Below are 16,680 nucleotides of genomic sequence, written 5' to 3'. Positions count from 1 at the left end.
CCTCTCATGAGCTTCCAAAGTCCACAAAATCAGCACTGCTGTCAGATGGCCATCTGGCCTCTGCTTAAAAAGCTCCAAAGGAGAGCCCACCACCTCCAGAGGAAGCCTGTTCCACGGAGGAACTGCTGTAACTGTTAGGCAGCTCTTCCTAATGTTTAGCTGAAAACTCTTTTGATTTCAACCCGTTGGTTCTTGTCTGACCTTCTGGGGCAAAATAAAACAACTCTGCACCATCCTCTATATGACAACCCTTCAAGTACTTGAAGGTGGTTTCTCTTCCTCTTCTTTAGAACACCCCTCTCACCTTCTGGCTGAGTTAAAAAGACTCAGATCTTTTCCTATTTCTGTCTCATGAAGGAAGTTTTGACTCTAGAAAACTCACACCCCCAAAATCTTGTTGGTATCTAAGGTGCTACTGGACTCAAATCTAACTGTTCTACTGCAGCTACCCTCTGAAACCATTTTCTTCCTCTGTTAACGTGCCAATTCCTTGTTTGGCACCTTGTTTCCCTCCCTCAAAACAGGTGCTGTGTTTGTTGAGGCCTTGTGTCTGACTTTGGAGGAGTTATGCCTGAGCCTCTCGTTCCCCAAATAAGTTTCATCAGATTCTGTCCAAATGATTTAACAGTCCCAGGGGCAAAGGGGCTGCCCCCCCCCCCGCAATGCCAACACAGACAGACAGTGCCTTGGCCCAATCTGTTGGGGTGAGAGAGCTTTGCGGGAGAGATACCAAGTGTGCCTGTCCTGGGAGGGCTCCTCTTTGGATGGCTGCCCCCATTAGCAAACATCACTTTCTTTGTGCAAAGACTGAGGCTTTGTTTCCATGGCAGCAGTCCCAAGAAGGAACTGTGGGTGTCATTCTATATACAAAGCCCTCACTGATCCCCCAGCATTGCGGCTCATCACCTAGCAACTGCCTCCCTCTCTCAGTGGCGTTTGTCGCTCCTGAGGGTGCAATCCAAAGAGAGTGGTGGAGAACAAGGCTCTTTAACATTTCTGCACAGCCAGGCCCAGGAGTCTCTCAAGTGTGTGTGGGTGTGTGCATGTGTGTGTGGGGGCAGTTCTCCATACCTTTGGGCTTCTTTGGAGAGCCATACTGAACACATGAAGCTGCCTTATACTGAATCAGACCCTTGGTCCATCAAAGTCAGTATTGTCTACTCAGACCGGCAGTGGCTGTCCAGGTTCTCAGACAGAGGTCTTTCCCATCACCTACTAGCCTAGTACCTTTAACTGGAGATGCCGGGGATTGAACCTGGGACATTCTGCATGCCAAGCAGATGCTCTACCACTGAGCCACAGCCCCTCCAAGACTGCTGGGGCTTCGACTAGCACTTGGAAGCAAGGATAGAATATGGGTCTTTCCACCTTTTCGGAAGCATTCCTCCTGTTAGGAGTGGCCATTGGTCTACCTTGCTCACTATGGTGTACTCCAGGGGTGGGGAACCTTTTTCCTGCCAAGGGCCATCTTTCGGGGGCCATACCAGGTGTAGATCTCCTGTGGGGGGGAGAGGCTAGGGTTGCCAGGTCTCCAGCCACCACCTGGAGGTTGGCAACCCCAGGGGAGGCCACCCAGAGAAGGCCTGCAGGGTGCCCCCACTCCCCCCTCCCAGGTGGGAGGGCAGCCAGCGGTGGGCCCCAGAAAACAGTGGGCAGCCCACAGTCGATTGGCAAGGGAGGAAGGGGGGAAGGAAAACAGAGAAAGAGGAAAAGGGAGGGAGGGAGAAAGAGAGAGAAAGGGAGAAAGAAATAGAGAGAGGGGGAGAAAGAAAGAAAAGGACGGAGGGAAAGAAAAAAAGGACGGAGGGAGACAAAGAAAGAGACAGAAAAAGAGGGAGGAAGAGTGGGAGAGAAAGGAGAAAGAGTGACAGAAAAAGAGGAAGAGAGAAAAGCCTCCCCCCCCCACACACACACCCGTGCATGCCGGCCTGTGCGACAGGGCCCCAGCCACCCCACCTCCCCCGCCCACACACACACACCCGGCGGCGCACAGAGCACCAAGCAACCGGGCCCCAGTCTCCGTGCACTCCCCTTCCCAGAGCTCCGTGGCAGGGTTCCCGCGGCAGGGTTCCCGGAGCTCCCGAGGGCCACAAAAAATGTCCTCGGGGGCCGCATACGGCCCCCGGGCCTGAGGTTCCCCACCCCTGGTGTACTCCAACAGGTAGTGGATCTTTTAGTGTTTCTTGATTATTTTTCTTTCCCTAGCCCCACTATCCCAATAACTGAAGATAAAACCTGGCTCCTTGTGTGCCTCTGGTATGGCTTCACTAATCCAAGTAATTCAGATGCCTTTTTTTGCTGACTAAAGATAGTCTTTGTCTCACCCTCACTGGTGATTCTTTAAAGGTACAATCTGCTTCTTCCAAGCTACTGAGGCTTGCCTGGGATTGGGAATCTCTCCCAGAGGGGTAACTGATATTTACTGCAGAGAAAAGTTTATATTCTGACATGGAATACTGAGGCAAGATTAAACTCTACAGCTCTTTAATACTGTTTCTACCAAGCCTTGGTTTTTTGGTGCAAAAACCTGTGTTATTTTCAAGAATTCCTGCTTTGTTGGGGAGGGTGCTTTGTTTTACTGTCAGGCCTTTTGTTGTAGCGGCAGGACAAGCAAAAACTTCAGCAGCGGCATCTTTTCTGCAGAGGAAAATGCTGTGTTGGGGAAAAGCTTTGCCTTCTGTAGTATTGCCTTTTTATGCAACTTGTGAAAGGCGCAACTAAGGATTTCTGACCAGGAACCCCCACCTTCTAGTACTAGATGGGCAAAGACTGGCTCAGGCACATTTGTAAGCAGGGTTTTCCTGGCAGGACTCTTGTGCTGGACAAGCTAGGGTTGCCAGGTCCCTCTTCGCCACTAGCGGGAGGTTTTTGGGGCAGAGCCTGAGGAGGGTGGGGTTTGGGGAAGGCCACAGAGTCCAATTGCCAAAGTGGCCATATTCTCCAGGTGAACTGATCTCTATTGACTGGAGATCAGTTGAAATAGCAGGAAATCTCCTGCTACTACCTAGAGGTTGGCAACCCTAGGACAAGCAGATAAGTTACCTGCAGGACTGCCTCTCCTGCTCTGCTCTGCTGTGCCAGCTTCACTTATCTGAGTAAAGCCTTCCAAGGGTGCCTCCCTGCAAACGTGACTTTTGCAGTGACTGTAAAAGTGCATTCTTTGTTGTGGCTCCCATCTTGTGGAATGGCCTACCAGAGGGGAAAGGTTCTCATTTTTATGCCATTCTACAGAATGCGCAAAGCAGAAATGTTCAGAATGGCATTTTTATAAAGGGTTCAGAACTGCAGTATAATGGAACAATCCAGAAGGGAATGGGATTGTAGTCTTTTGCGATCTTTATTGTGTGCACCATCTTGCTTTTACTGGACTGTCTTCCACCTTTTAATCTACTCTTTGTATCATTCATGGCAGGAGACCCTAGTTGTTTTGAGCCTGTGGGCACCTTTGGAATTCTGACTCTGAAAGGTGGCTGCAACCATGAAATGGTTGGCAGAAGAGGCAGAGCCAACCACAAAATGGCTGCCACAAAAGGTGGAGCCAGCCACAAAACCTCAGAGAGTGAGGTCATGCATAACTCTATAGTTAATCTTCAACATTTCAGGCAGAATCTCTGTTTAACATGATGTCTTTTAAAATGAACATACTGTTTAAGATATTTTCATGCATATACACAGCTTATCTTCAGTTATACAGAGATCTTTCTGTTGTGGTGGCAGCTGCTGCCAAAGCAACTGCTTAAAAATCTGTGCAGCCAATCAGATCTCCAATGGGCAAAAGGCCCACCTGGCCCCACCCACTTTCTAAAAACACTGGGGCATGCATCAGGACAGGGGTCCACAGGCGCCATGTTAGGGAACCCTGCTTTACGTCATACACGGGCCATGCTCCCAAACTCTTATCTGCAAGAATGGGGAAGCATGGAGAGACTCACGTTTTTTTCTTGCAGCCGCTTCACACAATACAGGAAATATCAATTCCCATTTGTCTTCCGTGTACCTCTATGCTAAACCCCCATTTGCGGAAGGAAGTGCGCGGCTAAGAATCTCAACCAATCATGGCTCTGAGGGGCATGCCATATTCCTAGTGGCCAACCACTGGTTCATGTTCAGGACTTAATGGAGATGGCCGCTACCTCAGCATAACAAAACCTTTCCAGCGCCTCTCTTGACAGGCTTAAAATATAAATACAGTGCTGCAGCTAGAAAAACAATACATTCCCATGGGAAACCATACGTACTCCCCTTGACATGAACAGAGATAAAATAGTCAGTAGTTTCACTATGAGTCACTGGTAAGACTCTTACAGTATAACCTGCTGCGCTACAATAGGTTAACTATGTCAAAGGAAACATTTTTTTTCCTATCAAGCTTATTGGTTTATTGAGGCTAGGGTAGGGCAATGCTTATCTTGTAGAGGAGGCTATTTCTGGGGTTGGAAGGGAGGGGGACAGTGAGATACTACATGAATGGAGATGGGTTAATTTGTACTATGTCCTCTAAGACACTGTGGTCTCTTAGTCCTTGAGGGTCTGTAGGTGGAACATTCCTCAGCATCTCCCTCACTCAGGGCAGTGGCCTCTCTGGTCATGTCTGGGATCTAGGGGATTCTGGACACGTTCACACCTGTTCGGCACTGAAGAGAGAGCTTCTCTGTGAGGCCTCGTCACTCCATCGCCCTTAGTGGAGTTGGTTTTGAAACAAGCATATGGATGACACCTGCCCTATCCACTGTCCAGCCACTTCACCGATCGATACTAAAGAGAACAACAGCTTTTGGTCTTGGGAGAAACTGGTGAAAGAGCACCTAATGCTCCCCTCTGGGCCGATTGATCTTAACATGGGGTTCCAATAGCCCTCGCAGGAGTAGGCGATTCCCGAGGCTTGTCAAAGTAAATGGAGGAGGACATCTCCGTTTTCGTCTTGCCGTCAGAGCCACCATCACTGGAGGCAGCCTCCTGGCCACACTCCTCACAACAGCAGCAGCAACAGTCCATGAAGGCCTGGCCCAGTGGCTTGCAGAGGCACAGCAGCAGCACAGGAGTTACTGAGCTCTTGAAAAACAAGAAGAACTGGTTGACAAGGCCTAGCAGGTCCAAGGTCTGCTTAGCCAGGTCAGGGGACAGGTAGGCCACCACAATGTTGCTGACATTCTCAGGGATCGCGCAGAGACCATAGATGACGGTCAGTCCAATCACTGTGCAGTTGAGTTGGCTCTCGCACTGGCCATGCTTTGCACCGCGGCAGTCGGTCTTCTCTGTGCCACTGATCCTTCTGGTGACCAGTTGGCAGGTGACTGTGAAGAGGATGGGCAAACAGAAGTAGCACCCAAAGTACCACCACATCCTGGCATTCTGATAAGTAAGGACCAGAGAGTAAACGGATTCAGGCAGGTCCTGCGAAGGTTTCATGGTGCAATAGTCCGTCACCACGCCAGAGATGGGTGAGGTGTCTTGTGCTAGCTGCCAGAGGAGGAGCTCTGGTATAGAAAGGGTCATGGAGCCAATCCAAATAACAGCCAGTTTGGCAATGATGGAGTGACAATGCTCAATGGGCCTCAGCTTGGCTTGAGGGCTAGTGGCTGCATGGAATCTGTCAATGCCCAAGGCACAGAGGCTGAAGGTGGTTACTCCCAAAGAAGACACCTAGAAATACAGAGAACAGAGAGAAGTGTTAAATAAAATAGCATGATTTTGTACATTCTTTGTTGATCTTAACATGTTTCTCGATCGTTTAAGCACTCGTATCTTGCGTTTCGAGACACCATATTTGCCAGGGTGGCTTGCAAAATCACCACATTACAAAAAATACATACAATCAACAGGTAGAAGATTAAAATGGGTGGTTGCCATAAAACACTTGCAGTCAGGCAAAAGAGCAATTCTTAAAAATGGACAAATATTTTTTCTACCATGAACTTTCATAGGCTGGAGCCCTTTTCATTACATGCATGATCATTTGGCTCTAGTCCACACAAAAAATTACTTCATTCTCAAGATGCTACAAGACTCCTGTACTTGTCTTCATTGCAACAGTCTAATTTGCTTACCCCTCTGGAATAAAGTAAGCGAAAATGGGATCAGCCCTTGTAGTGGGCCAGTAACTTTCCAATGCTCACTGCTATGATAATCTCCCTCAGCAAGATACGCTCAGGCTCCACCATGTAGAGCTGACACAAGGGGCATATTGTAAGATAGGAATTTAAACTTAAGGTTAAAACTTTTTCTCTGTGAAGGGTTCCTCCAAAGAACAGAATAAATAACTATTAGTTATGGAAAGGTGCACCAAATCCATAGCGGCCTTTAGCCCCTTTCACAGGGCTACTTTTAGTAGGGTTCTTCTAAAAAAGGTGGGAAGAGTATGGCTGATAAACTACTGCCTGTGTAAATGTGGAGTAGAGGCTGGAACAAAAAAAAAAAAGGTCTGTGTGGTCTTCCTAAACCCATTCATGCTCACCACTGTACTTTGTGTGTGTGTGTGTGTGTGTGTGTGTGTACTTGTGTGTCATCAAGTAACAGGTGACTTATGGCGACACTGTAAGGTTTTCAAGGCAAGAGACATTTGGAGATTGTTTGCCACTGCCTGCCTCCATGAGGGCAGAGAGAGTTCTGAGAGAACTGTGACTTGCCCAAGGTCACCCATAGGGTTGCCAGGTCCCTCTTTGCCACTGGCGGGAGATTTTTTGGGGGCGGAGCCTGAGGAGGGCGGGGTTTGGGGAGGGGAGGGACTTCAATGCCATAGAGTCCAATTGCCAAAGCGGCTATTTTTCTCCAGGTGATCTGATTTCTATCGGCTGGAGATCAGTTGAATTAGCAGGAGATCTCCTGCTACTACCTGGCAGTTGGCAACCCTAGTCACCTAGCAGGCTTAATGTGGAGGAGTGGGGAATCCAACCCAAATCTCCAGATTGCAGTCCGCCGCTCTTAACCACTATACTATGCTGGCTTGTACTCTACCCCACTACTTTCCTCTTGGCTACATGTCCACAATTTAAAGTTCCTTATACCTTAACATTGTTTGCCTTTGTATCTGACACCTTACCCATCTTTGCATTAATTTTACTCTTACAATGGCAAATCACCCTGTAAACATAGTCTGTGCTTGCACAGGGGACTACCTTTACCTTTTAAAGTGGTTTTAGATGAGAACTGCTTTGGGTAGGAATAGAGATGGGAAGGCCTAGAAAAAAACCGGAAAAATTTTCCCTTTTTTTTCCAAAGGCGGTTATTTTTTTTTGGGGGGGGGGGGAAATGGCTTTGGGGAAAAACGGGAAAAAACTGTACCCCCCCCCAATTTTTCCATTTTTTTTCCAGGCCTTCCCATCTCTAGGTAGGAAGATAGTTCATTATTATTTTTGTATTGCAAAACAATTAATTGTGTGTGTGTAAAGTGCCGTCAAGTTGCAGCCGACTTATGGTGACCCCTTTGGGGGGTTTTCATGGCAAGAGACTAACAGAGGTGGTTTGCCAGTGCCTTCCTCTGCACAGCAATCCTGGTCTTCCTTGGTGGTCTCCCATCCAATACTAACCAGGGCCGACCCTGCTTAGCTTCTGAGATGTGACGAGATCAGGCTAGCCTGGCCCATCCGGCTCAGGGCAAAACAATTAATACAAATGTGTAAATGAAAATAAAAATCTGTAGCATGGCTCTCTCATAGGCATGCCTGCTCTATTATTTGCTGTCTCAATAGCCCTCTGGAAACCCAAGACTAGGACTAGCCAGTTCGGGTTTACATATTACAATTAGCAGCTCAGACCAAGGAAAGTGCCAGCCTCATGATGTGGAAGGGATTCTCAGGCCACCAGCAAGAACTCACTACACAAGCGTTGGTCCCTGAAGCCTTTCCAAATGCCGGGCCCTCCTGCTTCTTGCTTCCAAAATGCATCCGTTCCCTTAAGCGCCAAACAAGCTCAAGAAAGTTTTGTGTTGTCCCCGACCAGTCCCCGTTAATTTCCGCTGCATTCAGAATCCCAGGAAAACATCCCTGTTTGCCAACTGGGAGGAGGGCAGAGTGTGGAGGAGAAAATGCCAAAGGCTGGGCGGGTTGGAAAGACAACGATGAGCATGAATAAATATCAGCCGTGGCGGCCCTCCCCCTCACATGGCGCTCTCCATTACAAACGCCGGGCTTTCCTTCGGCTCAGGAAACACAACGCCCCGTTGGACAGTTGTTCATAGACTGCCCAAGAGCTCTGGGGCCCTAATTGCGGGCACCCGCTCGCTTCTGACAGGAACAAGGGGCATTCATCGAGTGCAGGAACCGTCGGAAATTGGGGAGGGAGGCTCGCTTTATTCCAACCATTCTTTGTTTGCTTTTAACTGCCGCCAAACCTGAACGTAACAGAACACTCCCAGGCTGCTTCCCTGCGCCTCTGAGGGCCGCTTCTCACGGGGGTTTATAAAGACCACGCACGCATGCTATCCCAGGTCACTCGCTCCGAGTCTAAAGAGTCACAAAGAATCTGCCTGAGCTGACATCGCTCTTGTTTGTTTCCAACCTGTGGCAAGTGGCTGGCGTTTGGAGAGGGTTTTGCTGCAGACCCCCAAGTCCAAGACGTTTGTTTTGCTGCCCCAAAAGGTTGCCCTGCACTATCTCACGTTCACCACAGGATCCTTTGAAGCAGCATCACAGGAGATGCTGGGCTGCTTTGAGACCATCCACCTGCAGTTCCAAACAACAACTTGGATAACTGATGCGTGCAGTTAGACCCTGTTTCCCAGACATGGGGCATTTTCCCCCCCAAACAAGAGGGCACCAGTTGAACGCATAAACACGTGAAGATGCCTTATACTGAATCAGACCCTTGGTCCATGTCAAAGTCAGTATTGTTCTGCCATTTAACAGGCAATGTTTCTGAATGGCTGTAAATATTTAAATGACTGGCCAAATTTTCAGATGCTCTGCTTTCAACATGATGCAGGCAATACAAAGGGTGGTGATCATGTGGATTATCGGATGTGGGCAGAAATGCCTGTGAAGCATGCAACAGTGGCCTCCAAGAGGATGTGTGGGCTGCAGGGGGGGAGCACGAGACCCATGCTTGCGTTGCCCTATTTGCATCTCTTGCCTCCGGCAGTACTCAGAGTGCAGCAGGCCCCTTACCCTGCCTGACAGTCAGCCAGCGATCCTGCCAAACAACACCGAGGGCCCCATTGTCTTCTCTGCCTCCCCCATGCTCTGAGCTGTTCCCATAGCCAAGCATTGAATCACTCACAGATGTTCTGCCACCTGCTTTGCTCTCATCTTGCGCTGTGATACGAACAGAGAAGCGACAGAATGAGCAGGGCTGTGGCAGCCGAAGTGGCCGGTCCCGTCCAACGGAGGAAGAAGGGATTGTGCTACATGGGTGGGGAAGAACCGACTTGCATGTCCAAACACTCAATAAACATATGAACCGCTTACATCAGATCACACATGAAGCTGCCTTGTATTCAGTCAGGCCATCGGTCAATCAAGGTCAATATTATCTATTCTGACCGGCAGCAGCTCTCTCCAAGGTCTCAGGCAGAAGTTTTTTTACATCACCTGTTGCCTGATCCTTTTAGCTGTAGATGCCTGGGATCGAACAGGAGACCTTCTGCATACAAAATAGATGTTCTGCCTCCCTGGTTCAACTCATCTTTATCCCCAGTCAAAACAACGCTGCAATAGGTGTAGTTGCATTAGCTGGAATACCTCTCTTCTTATGCTTGGGTCCCGTTCTCCTCATCCTCCTCTCTACTGAAATGTCAGTTGTAAGTTCCTTAGTGCATGGCCCTGTCTTTTTAATTTGTGGTATTCTGTGAAACCCCATGTACTTTGAAACTTCTACAGAAACAAACACCTTTGTCATCTCATGCTTGATGCCCCCTTCAGTTCTCCACTTTTAACGGCGTGGCAATATGTAAATCTGTGTGGTTGTAGGGCTATTCTGTTAGCTGTACTGAGTATGAGGGCTCTGACTCAGAGTAAAGGATACAGCTTGATGGCATTTGTGCCTTTCAAGCTCTACAGTGGACATTTAACAACTACTGTTAATCAGTTCACTTTACAATCCACTTTTCCCCCATATGCACCTACCCGCCTTCCCTCCCTTCACTAGAATTGCCCTGTACGGTTCAAGCTAAATAATCCTTCCCACTCCATTGGGCCTTTCCTCTATCTGGACAATGTGCTACCCAAATACCTCCTCAGGGTAAAAATCAGAAAATCAGAGAACAAACTGACTGGGTATAAGAGGGCCAAATCAGACATAACAGCATCTTTATAAGAACGTAAGAAAAGCCCTGCTGTATCAGACCAAGGCACATCAAGTCCAACAGTCTGTTCACAAAATGGCCAACCAGGCACCTCTAGGAAGCCCACAAACAAGACAACTGCAGCAGCACCATCTTGGCAGTATGATATTCGGAATGCTCCTATGATCCTGGAGATAATAGGTATGCATCATGACTAGTATCCATTTTTATTAGTAGCCATGAATACTCCTTTCTTCCATGAACATGTCCACTCCCCTCTTAAAGCCTTCCAAGTTGGCAGCCATCACCACATCCTGGGGCAGGGAGTTCCACAATTTAACTGCATTGTGTAAAGAAATATTTCCTTTTATCAGTTTTGAATCTTTCAGCCTCCAGCTTCAGCAGATGACCCCGCGTTCTAGTATGTAAACATGAGTCTACTCCAATCATGAAAAGAGGTGGGGGGGGGGGGCGGATTTGAAGATCAAAAGGGACATGCTGGTTAAGGGTGGCTGAACTCTTCCCTGCTTACTGCCTACCTCCTTGTAGCCTTTCCCCAGGCGCTCTTCTCTCAGCTGGCATCACTTCCAGCATCAGTACTACCCAGCTGAGGGGGAAGTGACACCGGAAGAGACATTGTGGGGATGTGAGCAGCAAGTAAGGGGAAGTTTTTCGCAATCTCCCCTATGTACTGCATTTATTTCATTCAAACAGATTCCCAGACCCACTCCAAAAGTGATTGGGGCAAGCCTACATTTAGAGGTATGGATTGGTCAGCCCATATCAGAACTCAGTTGGGCCTCGGTTTCTTGGTAAACTCACTACTGCAGCAGGAAGGAAACAGGACAGGGAGAAAAAGGACTCTAGGGTTGGCCAGTCTTGGTTTGTAAAACATTATTTACATGGTGTAGTGGTTAAGAGCATGGTGTAGTGGTTAAGAGCGGTGGTTTGGAACTCTGATCTGGAGTACCGGGTTCAATTTCCCACTCTACATGAGCGATGGAGGCTAATCTGGTGAACTGGATTTGTTTCCCCACTCCTACACATGTAGCCAGCTGGGTGGCCTTGGGCTAGTCACAGCTCTCTTAGAGCTCTCTCAGCCCCACCTACCTCACAGGGTGTCTGTTGTGGGGAGGCGAAGGTGATTGTAAGCCGGTTTGATTCTTCCTTAAGTGGTAGAGAAAGTCAGCATATGAAAACCAGCTCTTCTTCTTCTTCTTCTTCAAAATTCAATAACAGGTTTCAACTGCAGTAAAGTTCTCCTCTATTTCAGAACTCTGCAGATCCAGAGAGTTCCTTCATTTCTGAGAATTCTTCTGGCAATTATTCAGTTTCATGAGGGGGGAAATATTAAGATAGCCTTTATTCTGCACTCATTAACAAAGTCTCCATGGTATGTTTTCCCCAGTCAAACAAGATTTGCCATGGCAACCGCACATCAAGACACAGCCTCCCTCCCTCTCCACTCCACACCATCCCAGGAGTAGCCAAAATGGGAAGTCACCAAAGAGAAAAGATGTAGTCCATTAAGCACAGCAAAGTTATACCATGCCACTCTTGACGGGTTTTATCCAGATTATGGCTGTTATATTGTTCATCCATACCCTGTAGACCTCTCTTATAGTTTGACTGGTGGGAAACAGATGCTATGAGCTACTGATTTGCCCACAGCCACCTCTCAGCGATTCCATAACTGAGCTGGAAGTTGAGCTGAAACTTTGAGGCATAGGAGAGCTCAAACAAATTCTCCTAATCCCAATTTTCTTGAAAAATGTTAAATTTATATTCTTTCAATTTGCATTTGCAGTTACATACACTGCTGATTTAAGAGGGCCTTGAGGGGAGGAGAATACAATTATTATATTTTGCAGACAGTTATCTAGTATTATTGCATATTTCAGAACAGCTCTTCAATAGATCTTGTTATTTTAGTGGGGCTTGCACAAGGAAAACATCCCAGTGGACTAGGCCCAGAATCAATTTCATACAGCCTCTACTGTCTATATGGATCCTTCCCTATGCTACGTCCTACAAGGGAGACAATTTGTATGTGTGTAAAGTGCCGTCAAGTCACAGCTGACTTATGGCGACCCCAGCAAGGGGCTTTCAAGGCAAGTGAGAAGCAGAGGTGGTTTGCCATTGCCTTCCTCTGCAGCATCTTCCTTGGAGATCTCCCTTCCAAGTACTGACCCTGCTTAGCTTCTGAGATCTGATGAGATCGGGCTATACCGTGCTGCCTTCCCTCCCAACCTTTTGCATACAGATCCAACTATGGGTCAAGTTAATTATTACTCGTTCTGGAAGTATTTTTGTGTGATACTTGTCACTCACCCCACATGAGATTTGTAAATTTTTCATCTCATCCTGCCAAAGTGAATGAACAAACACATATTGATGCAATAGGCTTATTTTATTTATTATTACATTTATATCTTGCCTTTTCCAATGCCAGGAGTCAAAGCAGAATACATGGGGCTCTTCCTAGGTCTTCCATGGAGGCACTGACTAGATCAATACAAGCTGCGGTAGTTGCTGCATCATGTGGCTTCCAATCATGTGTGTGTTATGTGCTAAATTGCTTCCAATTTCTGGTGACCCTATGAATTAATGACCTCCAAAACGTCCTGTCCTTAACAGCCTTGCTCAGGTTCCAACCATATCCTGGGATATATGCACATGACAGTCTGAAACAGTTTAACAGTCAATGTCTCTCCTCTGGGGACCCTGGGGACTATAATGTTGCGTAGGGACTTGGGATCTATGAAGAGAATTCCAAGCACTAAATTAAAATCCTCAGGATTGTTTGGGGAAAACAATTATAGTGGCATAAACCCAAAATGTATATATTTGTAGAGTAGATGTGTGTGTGTGTGTGTGTGTGTGTGTGTGTGTGTGTGTGTGTTAAGTGCCGTCAAGTCATTTCCGACTCATGGCGACCCTATGAATCAATATCCTCCAAAGTGTCCTATCTTTAATAGCCTTGCTCAGATCTTGCAAATTGGGGGCCATGGCTTCCTTTATCCATCTCTTTATCCATCTCTTGTTGATTCTTCTTTATATAGAGTAGATATAGCGACAGAATTATCTCCCAATTATTCCAGCAGTTGGCTAGCTCATTTGTTTCTCCACATCTGGCAGGGGGCAAAGGGCTGAATTAACCCTCACAAAGGGAGCTTTCTTTACTCTTATGGGCTGCCTCAGGTGCTTGTAGGAAGCTCTTAGTCTTTCGGTAAGTCTAGGAAACAGAGGGAGCTATATTCTGCGGACAGAATAACTTGGCAAATAGAGAAGTCCTAGCCACACATCTTTGCCATCCCTCCACGTGGCAACATGATTCCTAAATGTCTTTCTGAGGAGTGAGGCTCACAGAAAGCCACAGCGCAAGGCATTTACCAAGCAGCCTCTGTGTCCATTGGCAGTGATTGATTATCCAGACTGATTTCTTTTAGGGACTTCATAATAGGGGCATGAAAATGGGCAGCAGCTCAAAGCAAAGGCAAGGCAGCATTTAATCAGTCAGCTCTTCAGGAGGATTATCCCTGGTACAGAAGCCAATGAAATTAGCTTGGTTTACACTAACTGAAAAGTGGAAAATCTGCAAAAATCTCCACTCACTCCTTGCATGAGCAATAGTGACTTCTGCTCACAGGAGAGCACCTTTGGATCCATCTCAATGTATTTTAGAGGTGCTGAAACACTAAACAGATGCAGAGACGTCTCATGAGTGATGTAGTTACTGACAGACAAATTGTTTAGGAGACCCTGAGGTTTAAGTCCCCCCTTCTGCCACAGACTCCCTGTCCAAATTTAAGGGAATATGCTTAGCTTCTCTATGTCACAGACACTACAATCTATAAAAAGAATACTCAGGTGAAAACTATGCAGACAAGCTGGAAGAATTATAAGCATACAGCACTATACATACATACAAATCCCCACATGAAACCCAAAGGATCTACTGTGCTATTCTGAAATGTGGCAAACTTCAGACAGTGCTCCAAATGATGTCCCATTATGGGCCCAAGTTGCCCTGACCTGGATGGCCCAGGCTAGCCTGATCTCATCAGATCTCAGAAGCTAAGCAGGGCCAGCCCTGGTTAGTATTTGGATGGGAGACCACCAAGGAATACCAGGGTTGCTGTGCAGAGGAAGGCACTGGCAAACCACCTCTGTTAGTCTCTTGCCATGAAAACCCCAAAAGGGGTCGTCATAAGTTGACTGCGACTTGAAGGCACTTTACACACACACACACACACACACACACGGACCCAAGTTATGGTCTGAAGCATCTGATGCAGCTACCTTGCTGAAGCAAAGTAAGTCTAGGTGTGCTGAGTACCTGGCTGAGAGATACCTGCAGCCCATATGTGTTGCCTTGAATTCTGTGATGCGAGGAGCTCAAGATAGAAATGTAATTAAAAAACATTTGGGTAAAATAAAAGATATATTGAAAGAAACACAATAATGGATGAGAATTAGGGCTACCAGTGCCACCTCGTTTTTCAGTGCCTTTAATGGCTGCATGACAGCCACACGTCCAACAGCTAAAGGCTTCCTAGAATGATGATTCAGTAGTGACAAACCTTTATTGCACAAGTGCCCAGAAAAAGAAGGTGGCAACCTGAAAATGAATGCATTGTCCCCATTGGGTAAGAATTTCTCCTAGCATGGTCACTTGATCTCAGCCCTTGTCTTACAAGGAAATTTGTACTGCTCCTTTAAAACTGCCTGAGAATATAAAAGTGACAACATTTACAAAGAACAATGGTTTGAATACAGCTTTCGAATTGTTGGGTCACCGCAGCAGCCCCAACCCCTGCTGGTTAATGGATTCTGTTCAGCAATCTGATGCACTTAGTCTTTTAAATTATGGCGTTGCCTTCCTGTATGCATCTGAGAATTACCTATATTCCCATCAATTGATGGCTTTTTATTTCAAAAAGTCTGTATATTCTTCTTGGTGAGAAAGACACAACTTAATCCGGTTTGCCTTGTAGTTCCAAGATCAACACTACCACAGATCTCTGTGCCAAAAACATGGCATATGAATATACACAGGCGATACAAATGAGCACTCAGATCCAGGGGACATTGTAAGATCAGGCTTAGAAATACCACCTGTAATAATATACATCCCCATTTACCCATAAGTATTTCAGTGTTGTGGGAGACACCTGTTACCCTCACAGGATAGCCCATGGGGGATCAATCTGTCATAACTCTACCTTGGAAAGAAATTAACATAACTTTGCATAGCGGCATCAACATGATTAAATGACAGTACATATGGGTCGATCCAAACTACCAGGGTATCTCCCCCCCCCACACCCTCAATTGGACACAAAAAATTTGGTAGAGGGCAGAAGAACCAGTTACCTCCATGAAAGGCACGATGCGGCAGGAAATGTTCCCCAGCAGCCTCTTCTTGGTGATCTCATTGAAGATGACCACCGGCAGGCAGAAGAACAGGATGAGGAAGTCCCAGAAGGCAAGGCTGGCCAAAATGGAGTTCCAGGCACTTTTCATATAGTAATTGTGCCAGACAATGCACATCACCGAGAGGTTTCCAATGATGCCCACCGCAAAGACAATGAGGGACAGGAACATGACGGCGTAGGCGCTGTAGGAGCTCTCTGTCACAGGGTACAGAGGATTTTGGATCTGAGGGCGCTTTTCTGATGCCACAGTTACATTGTCGTGGGGCTCTGTGCCTTCGCGGACAGCCGGGCTTCTTTGACGCTGCTCTAATGGATCCGTGCTAGAAGGCACCAGCGCCTTGGTCGGCCGTAGGCTGGCAGGGTTGGCAGGCCGAGGAAATTCCACTTTTACTCCTGGAATGTACTTCTGAATGGGCTTGGCGTCTTCGTCTTCTGTTCCCCTGCGCGCTCTTCTCCATTTCAGTGGCTCTTCCGAGAGTAATGTCCTGCGATTGCCAATGGGCCCTGACCACCTGCTCAGCATCCCAAGCGTCTCCAGCAGAGCATCTTTTGAGACGAAGCGCCTCCTTACGCTCTCGTGGTCTTCAGCCAGTGGCTCCCTCCTGGAAGATGTGTACGGTTCTTGGAAAAACGGAGCGGCGCTTTCCTTCGCCGCGGCCTCCAGGGGCTGCAGGAACATAAGCAAAAGCATAACGGTCTGAGGCGAAGGCATCCTTCCTTCTGCCATGGCAGCGAGAAAGAGTCACGAGAAAAGAAGACTCACAAAGAGAGCGAGGGGAGGGCACTGCAAACGGTGGGAAAAGGGAGGAAAAAATTTCCCTCCGCACTTAAACTTGGGGTGTTAAATGGGCTGAGGGTGGAGAGGGGAAAGGCTACGCTGAAGTTTCAGTGAGTGTGGACTGAACCGAGAGAAGGAAAGAAAGAAAGAGGGAGGGAGGGAGGGTGCAAAGCTTTAGTCTGCCTCTGCTAGCTTCACTGCTGTTCTGGATTCCCTCAGATCTCCGGCCAGAATAAAAACCGTTTTCC

The 16,680-nt window shown here is 47.4% G+C and overlaps 1 protein-coding gene across 1 annotated transcript; it reads right to left on the bottom strand.

Annotated features, from left to right (window-relative positions):
* Positions 1-4,355: 4,355 nt before the first annotated feature.
* GPR37L1 (G protein-coupled receptor 37 like 1) lies at positions 4,356-16,366 on the bottom strand. The gene is made up of 2 exons (XM_056845037.1): positions 15,593-16,366; positions 4,356-5,643 (listed from the first exon to the last, which is right to left on the bottom strand). Exons 1-2 carry the CDS (start codon positions 16,364-16,366, stop codon positions 4,834-4,836), a joined length of 1,584 nt encoding a protein of 527 aa, XP_056701015.1. The 3' UTR covers positions 4,356-4,833.
* Positions 16,367-16,680: the final 314 nt, after the last annotated feature.

The sequence above is a fragment of the Euleptes europaea genome, chromosome 2 (assembly GCF_029931775.1).
Source record: "Euleptes europaea isolate rEulEur1 chromosome 2, rEulEur1.hap1, whole genome shotgun sequence".
In the NCBI taxonomy this organism is placed as follows: Eukaryota; Metazoa; Chordata; class Lepidosauria; order Squamata; family Sphaerodactylidae; genus Euleptes; species Euleptes europaea.
The sequence above is the reverse complement of the archived record's forward strand: the minus strand, read 5'-3'. Positions and strand labels throughout refer to the sequence as shown.